The 12,413-nt window shown below is 48.7% G+C and overlaps 1 protein-coding gene across 2 annotated transcripts in view; it reads left to right on the forward strand.

The window, feature by feature from the left end:
- Nucleotides 1-10,516, forward strand: part of kif18a (kinesin family member 18A) — a 30,871-nt gene extending 20,355 nt beyond the window's left edge. The window contains exons 15-18 of one of the 2 annotated variants that reach the window (XM_012819447.3): nucleotides 6,131-6,581; nucleotides 6,885-6,977; nucleotides 7,186-7,292; nucleotides 9,831-10,516. In XM_012819447.3, the coding sequence (XP_012674901.1) occupies nucleotides 6,131-6,581; nucleotides 6,885-6,977; nucleotides 7,186-7,292; nucleotides 9,831-9,970 (791 nt within the window). In that variant the 3' untranslated portion in view covers nucleotides 9,971-10,516. The remainder of the gene's footprint in view (nucleotides 1-6,130; nucleotides 6,582-6,884; nucleotides 6,978-7,185; nucleotides 7,293-9,830) is intronic. The other variant, XM_012819448.3, reaches the window with a different exon arrangement.
- The last annotated feature ends 1,897 nt before the right edge of the window (nucleotides 10,517-12,413 follow it).

Genomic DNA, 12,413 nt, shown 5'->3' on the forward strand with positions numbered 1-12,413 from the left:
CCCAGATCAGGGCTGTCACGTTTTATTCAAAATTCAATAATTCGTTCGCAAAATGAATACTCGGACCGTAACGACCTCCGAAACATCATTCGGATGACAAGTCGCTGCTGTCCCACCCTGTAACGTGTACCTGCTGCCCCGTTGTAATGTGTAACAAAAAAAAGTGATGGCCCTGTCCCAGGTGAGAAGCCATCTCTGGCCTCTGAGTGTGGCCTGGATGCGGCCCAGATTCGGAGCTGGGTTGGCTGGTTCGGTTCCGTCCAGCCAGCTGCTCTCTGTGTAGGTTGTTTTCCCACCTCCCAGAATGAGCTCAGTGGGTCTCGGGTTCTGCGAAAGGAACCTAAAAGAACAGCCGTTTGGTGAATCACTGCCTGTCTAACAAAAACACACACACATTCTGACCGATACGCTACACTCTGACAAAGTCATGTACACACACGGCCCCTGCATCAGGAGGCCTAGTTTTAGGGGGTGTTTGGGGGGCGAGGTTCTGTGGTCGTCTGGGGAGGAGGTGGAGTGGCTTAGCGTCTGAGTTATGGCCCTCTGAATGGGCCATAATGAGGTTTTCCCTGAAACAGGTGGCGAAGGGGTGATTGAAACAGACCACAGGGGGAAGACTGATGTCCGGACTGGCAGCGTGGGACTGTAAGGGTGTTAAGGCCATAGCCTCGGAGAGGGAGAGAAAGAGTCGGACAGGAACAGGGTCGGGATATGCGATTATGACAGGAAATGGCTAATTTAATTTAATTTGATTATCTGTGTGGTCATTGTCTTGGTGGTTTTTGCTCGTTTTAGTTTTTTTTTGTCATGTGTAGTCATGCTCAAACAAAGGAATGAATGGCCGAAGCATTTAGCAGACCCTGCATATTGGTGTTGTTAATGCACAATGTGTGGCCTCTCCCCTAATCATTAGTCTTTCGAATACAGGAGAGATACAAGGAAAGGGGTGACGTTGAGATACTACCACACACACACACGCACATAAATTACACCCCTCCCTTGCTCCTGAAGCAACGTGTTGATTGTCTGGGATTGTGTTTGTTTCCCATTTACAGAGCCAGGAGCGCGTACACTGAACCAACGGCTAGGGGACCGAGAGGAGTCATTTGATGTTTGCGATTTGCATCGCGAATTGTACCCTTTTGTAAGGTTAAACAAAGACCAAAACGCGCACACACAAACACACACGTTGGCTCCGCATTATGTGTTGCGCAGGTGTGGTGTATATGGAGAGCTGCTAACGAGGTCGTTACCACAGTGGAATGCTGAAGGCATTAGCTGTAAGCTGCAGGGGGAGTCGGAACTTCAGGGGTGGGGCACACTCCCCACTGGAGACTTGTGGTCCACATCCCCGAAGTGTGTGTGTGTGTGTGTGTGTGTGTGTGTGTGTGTGTGTGTGTGTGTGTGTGTGTGTGTGTGTTTCTCCTGGTCACGTTTGGCTATTCGACAAACACACAAGGGAGCTTCTCTGTGTGAAATACCTGTCATTTTGGTCTATGTATGTGTTTCTGAGAGAGACAAAGAGAGGGTGTGAGTCAGTCATTTTTCTGTATGTGTGAGAGGGGGAGATGCGCAGACACAAAGGGGGAGAGTTAGACGAGTGTAGAGGTGCGAGAAAGCTGTGTGAGATTTTTCTTTTTCTGTTTGGTGTGTTAAGCCCAGCTGTGAGTCTCTGTGACGCACGCAGAGCCGCGCATGTGCGCGTGTGTGTGTGAGCGAGAGAACGAGAGGGAGAGCGAATGAATGAATGAATGAATGAATGAGGGAGAGGGAGGGAGGGAGGAAGAGGACTGCAGTACAGAGCCCCGCCCCACGTATTAATGGTGGTTGTGAATGGAGCAGCCCACCCCCGCCCCCCCTCCTCCTGCCCCACCTTTGTGACGCTGCAGTGCTGGAGGGAGGGAGGCTGGACAGACTGGCAGATGGGAGAGCGCAGCCTCACACGTGAGATGCTGTTCGGGACAGGCGCTGACAGACCAGCCCAGACAAACGCCCCTCACCTCTCTCTCTCTCTGTCTCAATTTTCTCTCTCTTTTTCTTTCTCTCTCTCTCTCTCTCTCTGTCTCTCTCTGTCTCCCTCACATTCATATTTTTTTTATCTCTCTCCCCACTTCTCTCTTCACTTATGCTCTCTGTTTCTCTCTCTCCCTCTCACTCTATTTCTTTCCCCTCTCTGTACTTATAAGCATCGTCTTTCTTTCTTTCTTTCTTTCTCTCTCTAGCTTTCATTCCTTCTCTCTTTCTCGCTCTCATTCTCTTTGTGCATCTTTACTGCCGACCTTTTCACTGTCTCCAGCTGGTTGCTATTCTGTCTATCCGATGCTCATCTCTGTCTCGCTCCTCCTCTTCCTTCCTTCCTTTCTTCAATCCTTCCTTCCTACCTTCCCTTCTTCTTGGCTTTTCCGTGGGATCTGGTTTTCAACCCTCATATATCCGTCTCTATCTTTAGTCTTTTTCCTGTTCTTTTCTTCCCCCGCGTCTGTCGGCCTCTCTACCTATATGCTCACCCATCCCTGTGCACGTGCGCACACACACACACACACACACACACACACACACACACACACACACACACACAGGCACTCCCCCTCCCCTCTCTCAAACTCATTCATAAAATCAGTGCTCAGCCTGTGTGTGTGTGTGTGTGTGTGTGTGCGTGTGCGTGTGTGTGCGTGTGTGTGTGTGATGGGGTTGGAGGATCATCAGCAAGAACACTGGTGCAGTGCAAAACAAGGGATGAGCGAGGGATGCAGAGGAATAGAGTGATGGAAGGAAGGAGAGAGAGAGCGATAGATAGATGAAAAGGGAGAGAGAGATGAAGAGGGAGAGAGACAGAGTGCGGGTCGGTGCAGGCTGCAGCAGCAGCAGCAGTCGGGTGGCCCTAATCCAGCCTGCTCTCCTCCAGAAATAGCACCTCATGCATGGATTAATCCCCCTGCAGCCAAAAATATTCCCTCCCCCTGACGGAGCGGAGCAAAGCGCTGCCATTCATCACTGTCTGTCCAGCCACACACACACACACACACACACATATTCACACACGCACGATTGCACTGTACCGCACGTACATGGTCTTACAGTCTGTGGGACTTGGTACCGTGTGACAGGGTAAATCACATCTGTGTGTGTGTGTGGTTATTTAGGCAGCTGGTTGCTCAACCTTATCCTCGCTGTCTTGTTAAATCATGATTTATATGGTTTTGTCTTAATGTGCCCCTCTCTTTCTTTCTTTCTTTCTTTCTCTCTCTCTCTCTCTCTCTCTCTCTCTCTAAATGTGAATGAGATTGTGGTTTACTCCGTCCCAGATCCAGCGGATGTGTCTGGTACACCAGTGAGGATCTATATTTTCTCAGAAATCCTTGCTGCCCCGTCTGAACTCCAGTTGTGTGCTGCCAGTAAAGGGAGTCGGAGTTCTGTCTCTGTATATGTGACTCAGACTGCCACTGCCCACCTCGCCTTGATTGATTTAATTATTTTGGTCGTTTTTTATTTGATAGGGACATTGGCTCATTTAGTCATTTTTCTGTTAATCAATAAGCGGGGTTACCCCTACAGGCTAATTTTCATCTGTCGTCCCTAGTACTTAAGTTAGTTCTTTAAAGAGACAACCTAGTGTACGAATAAAATTACTTGTTATTATAAGTGACTAGTGACTAACCACACATATCTACAGATAATACATGCTTGGTCGTCTGGCCACCCATTCGTCCCTTCATTACCTTGTAGCGACACCCCTACCAACCCGGTCTGGAATAGAAACGTCAAAGCCCTCGTCATGTCTGTCACATCCTGTTCTTCCACCTTTCTCTCTCTCTCACACACACACACACACACACACACACACACACACACACACACCTCTAATCCGACCCTCATCAGCTGGCTGAATTAAATCACATTTGTGGGGCTGTTATAGCTCCCTGCCCTATCAGACACCTGGCGTCTCCGTCTTGCACTCGCTCTCTCTGCCGTCACCCCCAGGCACTGTCATCATCCCTGGGGAGCAGGAGTGGCTGTGGGTCCCTTTGTGCATTCAGTGCACTCCTATCCCTCTCCCTCACCTCTCCTCTACCTTTTCCATCTTTCCCTCTCCTCTCCCTCTTCTCTCTCTTCTCCTCTCTCTGCACCGCTCTTCTTTCTTTCACTCTCCTCCCTTCTTTCTCTCTCTCTCTCTCTCTCTCTCTCTCTCTCTCTCACCTACATTTCCCCTCTCCTCTTCCATCTCCTCCTCTCTTCTCCCCTTCCTCTCTTATTTTTCCCTCTCCCTCTCTTCACCCTCTTTTCGTCCTCTCACCCCTCAGTTCTGTCCCCTCTTCTTTTTTCTTCTCGTCCTTTTCTGCCCCTCTCTCTGACACGTCACGGCCCTCGCACACACAAACACACACACACACAACCTTGAGGAGTGTTTTCCACGGGGCCGAACACTTCCTGTCTCTCCATGCGACTGATTCCGTAGTGAATAATTTACCGTGGCGTAGAGCGGGTGGCCCCAGCACCACCACTGGGGGTTTGTGCCGGTCACCGCAAGCTGCTGCCGCTGGAGGCTTGGTTACATTATCCTGCGCTTCCTTCCAGCTAATTAGGGGCTGAGAAAGAAGTGCTCCGGCCAAATTACCCATTGGGGCCCTGCCCTGCCCTGCCGGGCCCTGCAAGCTTGGGCTCCGACTGGGACAGCAGGGTTACCTGGGAATGACCACGCACTCACACACACACACACACACATACACACAGGAATGCTCAGGCTCTCTCTCTCTCTCACACACACACACACACAGGAATGCTCAGGCTCTCTTGGGCCACTGTTTTTTCCTGCCTCGGAGTCGTTGTCTCTGTCGCCGGCAGCAGCAGTAGCGGTGGCAGCAATAGCGGTCGCCAGAAGCGAGCTGTACAGTCATCCATCCTCCGGCGAGTCTTGTAATGACGAAGGTTTAATGCGAGCTCCGTGGCGGCGTTCGAGGGCAGACGGGTGCAGGACCCTTTGAGCTACGCTCATTACGGTTGGGCAGGAGCCGCCACCCCCCCCCCCCCCCCCTCCGTCCTCCGTCCCCGGGGGAGTAATGCACGGCTCCACTTAGCCACGGAAGACAAAGGGCCTCGGATGGATGAGCACAGGAGACACGCCGCCTGTGTCAGCGGCAGGCGCCTGGCCACCGGAGATAGGCCTGTACTTTTACTGTCGATAGGCCTTTGCTGTTCACTCGGAACAGTGTGTTTACCTGTCCAGGACATCTTCAGCCGTTTCAGTGGCTCAGTCCTTCTCAAACAGGATACCTTTTTTAGCATCTATTCTATAGTGTGTGTAGTATTACATTATAAATTGTAATATGCACGAACACAACCTTATACATGCGGTCATTCAGCTGTGTTTGTGTGAACAGTGTTGTTCTGTTCACTGCAGTGGCTCCCTTTCTTCTCTTCCGATTGAAACATGCAGTTGAATGACATTACAGAAATCAGACGGTCTTTAATAAAGTGCTGCCCCACTTGCATTTCCCCTCACACATACACATGCAAAACTGATTTGATTAATTAATAAATTAATTACACAAGTAAAACTGGTCCTGCCTGTGTGTTCCCGGCTTAAAAGAGTAGAGGCGTGTCTGCACTGGCAAACAATTAACACCAACTGTCTTTTATGGTTTGTTTGACATTCATTTTCTGAATGTTTTTATCTTTTTTCCCCCCTTACTTTCTCAGCTGCCTGGCCAAATTTGCCACTGATAATCCCTGCTCTTTTGTGTTTTATGTTGGTGTTATGATTATAACGCGGTTTCATCACTACAAGCAAAACATTAATCAAGAACATTGCCTCACAACATGAATTACGGTCTGCCAGTGAAAGACAGACTGAGAAGCAAACAAGTTAGAATTATCTGGGGGTTATTCCAGGTTTGTGGTTTAGTGACAGACCTGGAAAAGTTAACTCGGAGTAAGTAGTAAACCCTTGTAAAGAAAGGCCCTATGGCTTTGTTTTGTTAGGAGAATGAAGCCACAGGGCTCTTCTGTCAAGAGGTTCACCACTTAGTTGGATAAGTTAACTCAGAATAAGTTACTAAACCACATACTTGGAATACACCAAGTATTCAAGTAAACAGACACAGTTAACTAAACAAACCTTTATGTTTTTCAGCTACCGCTGCTACCACAGCCCCTGCTGTTGCCCCCGCTGAGAAACCTGCCCCTCCTCCTGCAGCTCAGGACCCCCTTGCGAAGAAGCCAATTCGACGGAAGCTGGCAGTGTCGCCCCCGGAAACGACCCAGCCACCGGTCACCGCCATGGCAACACTGTGTCCCCCTGATGTGCAGGAGGTGTGTCGCCAGGAGGGCATGTTCGCGCTGCAGTACACTCCCGAGGTGTTTCAGCGCCCTCGCCAGGACCACAGCCACAACCCCACCAATGCTACCAACATCACTGTGACCTATGACCCCGACGCCACCTTTGAAATTGGCGTCTGCGAGGACACAAAGCCGAGCGACGGCACGATTATACTTTCTGAGGGGTCGCCCACGACAACCGGTCAGAGTATCCCCAGCAACACAAAGGCTCTGAGGCCGAACAACCTCAACGAGCCCCCGAAAAGGTAAGGGGGGAAGGGCAAAGTAATTAATTTGTTTGTTTGTTTTGTTTTGTTTTTAGAGGTATTGTTTCATTTGTTCTCAAAATCTTTGCTAATTCAATTAAAGCTAGTCATTTTAATGGCATTGAACAACGTCTGCCATATCACTAACATTACTAATGCTAATATTTTAAACCGTATCCTGTCTTGTGTATCGCTACTGCTAACATTGCTAATATTTGTTACATTATTGCTAATACTAGCGTTGCTAGTATTATCTCTTGCTAGAGTATGTATGCTAATATTGCTAATGACATGTGTCTTCAGGTTTGAAATTCCCTCTCTACTGGATATCCGTCGCCATAAACCGTCCTACATGAGCATGACCTCAGCAGCAATTGGCAAACGCAAACTAAACGGGTATGTTGGGTTTAATGTTTGTATGTTGTTAAATGGGTACCTGTGTGTTTTCCTATTAGCATTGCATTGTCATCCTGATGATTGGGGTACTAAGTGTTTTTTGTTTGTTGTTATTTTTCCTATATCTGTCAGAATGACTTGAGATATGTTTATCTGTGCTAATTTCCTGGTATGCTTTCTGTGTTTTGTGTTTGTTTGTGTGTTGCAGCAGCAAGGAGACAGGTGCAGACGGCACTCATGGTCTGGCAGCTCCCAAACGCATCAAACACGACCCCGGCATGCCTTTCAAACCTCTGCGTGTGCGGAAGGGAGGAGGTGAGTGTGTGTGTGTGTGAGTGTGAGTGTGAGTGTGTGTGTGTGTGTGTGTGTGTGTGTGTGCTTGTATCTGTCTGTCTGTCTGAGCGACAAACACAGAGAAAGAGGACTATTATAATCCCTGAGAAACCAAACTTTGGTCCTTTGCACTTTCTCTTCCCTTTGTTGTGTGTTAACTGAATCACAGTGCCGTGTCATCCGGGTTGGTTGGTTTTGTTTGTGTTAAGTCTGTGCGTCCATGGGCACGTATAGCTGGTTTTGGCCCCAGGCTGCACGTGGTGAGCTCTTGCTAAGTCCGTGGGAGTAGTCGAGTCACGCTTCACCAGCGAGGCTGACAACGCAACGCAGCCCCACAGATCAGAAGGTGCCGTTACTGCCGCCCGACTCGAAGGCGGCTGGGCCAGGCGACGAGGCCAACCCAGAGGGCCGTGCGGCGGGTGTGTCATAGGGCAGCATGCGGGGGGCTTTCACAGGTATGAGCCACTGACGAGCGCAATGTCATGGTAACGGCGATGTCGCTAGTCATTAATTTAGTCTCGTGTCTGAAGAACGAAGTTGCCGCTGACAACATGAGACTTGTCCCGGGCAGAGTGCTTCGAGTGTGCGTTATAGATGATGCAGAATAGCAGCGGGAGTCTGTGCATTCTGGAGTGTTGTAAACAATCGCCTGGTTGCCGTGGACTACATGCCAATGGGCCCCTGGCCAGACACACAAGCCGTGGACTTCCTGGGGGGACATCTCAGAGCACAGGATCTTTCTTTTAATATATAATTATTATTTTTATTCATGTATTCAATTATTCCTTTATTTATTATTGATCGGCCAGTGCGCTGCCCGTATGCCAAGGTTTTAATTAAACCTCAGTATTTACTAAGATGGGCCGAACGATCCGATGCAGGTATCAGATACTGAAGGGTGAGCTAAGGTTGGCCATTACAGATACATGAGTCAGGAAATACTGTTGGTGCCATGCGTTTTAATGCGGGCGTTATGTGCTTAATCTATGCAAACTTCATCACTAAAAGATTCAAGTTCATGAAAGGTTCATGACTGTGAATGTGTGGTCGAAAATGATATCTAAAATACACAATGGCAGTTGTGTCTTTCTCTTGTTCGCGTGTGTGTGTGTGTGTGTGTGTGTGCGCACTCTCGTTGTCTTTTTTAAACCAAGGCCTCTAAATTAATCATCGTCACTAATGAAGTCTGGCCTCTTTCTCCTGCCGTTGCACGGTGATGTGATTGTGGCCCGAAGCCGACTCTTTCATTTTTTTATTTTTTATTTAACTAGCTTGTATCGTTTCCACTCACTAAGTCTTGTGTAAGTGTCTGCCTGTCTGTCCCTCTCATTCGCTCACCCTCCTTCTACCTTCCTCCCCCTCTCTCTCTCTCTCTCCCCCCCCCAATCTCCCTCCCTTGTTCTCCTCTCTCTCTATCTTTTTCTCTCTCCCCGTCTCTGTTTTTCTCTCTCTGGAGCCAGCAGCTGTCAGCTGTGACGGACCTGAGCGTTCTCAGATCACTGCCAGGAGCTCATACCTTGTGCTACTCCGCCCCGTCCTCTCCTCTCCTCCCCTCACCTCCCCATGGCCTATGACTGTCCACTCTCTCCCTGGAGGTCATAGGGAGGCCCCTCCACCATGGACCACAGCCCCCCCCCCCCCCCCCTTCTCTCTCTTACCTAGTTTCTCAAACGCGGGCCATCCCCTCTCCCTTCTCCCCTTGGCTGCTCCAGTTCTGGCCGTCTCCTTTCTCCCCCTTGTCTCATCTCCCTAGAGCTCACAGGAATCCACTCCACCTCAAGTCATCCCCTCTGTCTGCACCCTCTTCTTCTCCTCTTCCTGATGTCTGTCTGATCCTCAAGCTACCCTTGCCTGCTCCCCCTCAGGCTCTCTCCTCTTTCCCCTGGTTTTGTCCCTGAGCACTCAGTGAGTGTCCACACCTCCTCTGGCCTGCCCTGAGCACAGGCCCATGCTTGTCTCCATCAGAGATTATGGGCCATTTACAAGCTGGGCACTCAGCTGTGTAATGTCGTCTTTAACCTCTCCGAACAAGAAGGGGGTTTGCGAGAGACAGAGAGGACAGGCACGTAGTTAAAAAGACTAATCTCTCTCCCTCTCCCTCTCTCTCTCTCTCACCTTGTCGAGACATTAAGTCACGTGAGATACCAGTGAGTGTAGGCTTGTAGAATATTTTAAATATATATTGCATATTATTGTAATATATTACAATATTTGAAATGAGGCTGCTGATTCACAGAGGGCTCCATCCCTCAGAGCAGTTCTTGTTTCCACTGGTTTGGTGCAGGCTGTTGGATATGGATGCTGCTGAAATGGAATGGATACATCAGGGTTTCATTTTTCTTATTTCAAATATGTTTGTGTGAGTGTGTGTGAGTGTGTGTGTGTGTGTGTGTGTGTGTGTGTATCTGTGTGTATGTGTGTAGGTGTCTGTCACATTTGGGCCCCTCTATCCTGTGAAAAATCACACTTCATTCCTGGTCATAAATAAGTCCTATTGTTTGTGTTTGTGTCGTCCATCAGTGACGTCGGAGAACGAGGTGAAACGACAGGTGGTGCGCAGCATCTCCGAGGGCAACCTGCACATGATGGAGGGCGGCAAGTCCAAGTCCAAGCCCAGCCTCAGGAACACACTCTTCCGCCGGGTGACCAAACGCCTCTGAGCCCCTCTGCAGATTCCCTCCCATACACGTTTGTGCCCAGGACACATACACACACACGCATCGTAGTACTGCATCCCATGCTCTGAGCTCCACTGTCCACTCCACCCACCGTCTCTCCATTAACCCCCTGTGCACGCGGAGGAAAGATACGAGAGGCAAATAGTTCCGTTTTGTTTTCTCGCTGAAAACTAGATGTCATTAAGTCATAAAAGGATTTCATGATGAATCAACTGGAATTGATAGGGATATGAGGTATGATTGTTAATATAGATAGGTTGTGGATTCATCTAGTCTTTTAACATTGTTGATTTTAGTGGACTGTATCAATAACCATGTGGAATGTGACCAGATCTCTTACATCTTTTAATAAAATAGTTCCTCTAAATAAATAGTGTCTCTTTCAAAGGGAATATAAAACGAATTGATGAATGTGTTATTCTGTGCGTCTTTGTTGTGGTTGGTATATGTATGTCATGCCTTTTCTGTTCTGTGTTGGATCTTCCTCTAAATGTGAAGGATTAAAATTTGCTTCTGTTTTAAATGCAATTCCCTTTAAATCTCTGCGCTCTTCTTTTTGCCTGTGTTGCGCAATGCAATGTGATTTCGTTCACTGACTCGGTAGAAACAGAAAACTGAAAAGGGGCAATAAAAATGATCTGAAGGGGCTGCATTTGAAGACATCAGGCAGGGACAAGGCTGTAGCTAAACGTCTGCTAATGGCGATTTCTCTGTCCACCGTGTCCTCCGCTGACGCCGGCTGAATATCGCCGACCCGACGCTGACGCCTCATCCTCTGGCAGCAGAAGCGATGAGAAAAGCGTGGGGTATGCTAATGGAGCCGGTCTTCGGGATGGAAGTAGCTGCATTGGAAATGGAAAGCCTCTCTGACCTCGGGCAGTTTTTAGTCACCAGTGGCCCCAGATTTATTCACTTATAAAATTAATGGTTTGATTGCTTCATTCATTTATTTAGTACTGAGAGTGATGAAGTGTGACACATGCTAAAGGAGCAGATCTCAGTGGTAGCATTAGCGGCTGAAGTATTTGTCTGAAGCTTTCATTAACACAGCCAAGGAGCTAGCAGCATGCCAGCTGATTACTGTGTTTCCTCAATGTTCACTGAGGTGTGGAGATGTATTAGCTGTTTCAGTAAAAAAAAATCAACCTTTTGCCAGGATTGAGGACTGGACCTTTAACTATACATATTTACCTCATATGAGTCATGCACGTTATTGGACCTTTTAACTATACATATTTGCCTAATATGAGTCATGCACATTGTTGTTGTAACAGAATTTCGAAACACAACACTTCTTTAGGACATCAGCTTTTGGATTTAAGCCACTCCCCCAGTAGCTGATTGGTGGACCCAGCTCTGCCTTTCTTGTTTCCTGACTGTAAACCAAGAGAAAGCAGCTGAGCTGGGCTAGTGACGTCTCTTCCCTGCCAAACTTTTCTGTGATCTGATGGATAAAGTCCGTCTTGGCACTGCAAGCCTCCTAAATCTAAATCTATCCGTGCTGACAGTAGATTTACTGTCCTACCCCAACACAGTCCCTGTAAGAGGCAGGGTTTCCCATCTCTCAAACTAAAGCCGTCTTATCACTGGTCTTTCCTCAAGCTCATTGCTTGAAATGCCAGTTAGAGAGCTGTGATAGGCCGTTTGTACTGAGTGGTCACAAATTCAATTACTTCTACATTTTGTGTAGAAGCGATACAAAAGATTCCTTTTGGCCTCTTATGAGACCTACAGTGAGTTCCTTTAGCATTGTCTCTTAATGCTCGTAGCCTTTACAGAGCAGGAGCTTGGTGACCATCTGTTCTTTGTTCCTCTGTGTAATGCAGAGGGCCAGGAGAAGCCCCGAGAGCCACAGCCTCCAGTGCTGATCTGGCCCGCGTCTGCTGCTGAGTCGGGCCGGTGTGTGTGTGTGTGTGTGTGTGTGTGTTTGTGTGTGTGAGGGAAGGAGAGAGTCCCTGTCGGATTGACGGGGCCATGTCACATCTCACGCCAACACCCGGCGTTTGAACTCAAATAACGTCGATCGGTGTTATTGAGAATCCATACACTCAGACTAAACAGTAACCCGATCCTCTCCAGCCCATTCCCTCTCTTATCTGCTGTGGCCCCCATCCCCCACCTTCTCTCATCCTCTCCTCGCTGTCTCCACTCACTTTAGCTGCCTTCACAATAGACTGATGTTCAACATGCAACCGGATAGCCCCCCCCCTCCACACACACACAGAGAGAGAGAGAGAGAGAGCCCTGCGCTGTCTGGTCTAGTCCAAGCGAGTCTCCCGGGCCCTCTTTGAGCCGCGGTGCCTGCTCTCTGGCGGCTAACGTCTCCGGCCACTTAGGTTTCAGGCGCGCAACTTCCAGTTTGCACCGCGCTCAATGTCATCTTTTTTTTTTTTAGCCAGCCAGCCAGGGAGTCAGTGCAGAGCTC

Source organism: Clupea harengus, chromosome 20 (assembly GCF_900700415.2).
Source record: "Clupea harengus chromosome 20, Ch_v2.0.2, whole genome shotgun sequence".
In the NCBI taxonomy this organism is placed as follows: Eukaryota; Metazoa; Chordata; class Actinopteri; order Clupeiformes; family Clupeidae; genus Clupea; species Clupea harengus.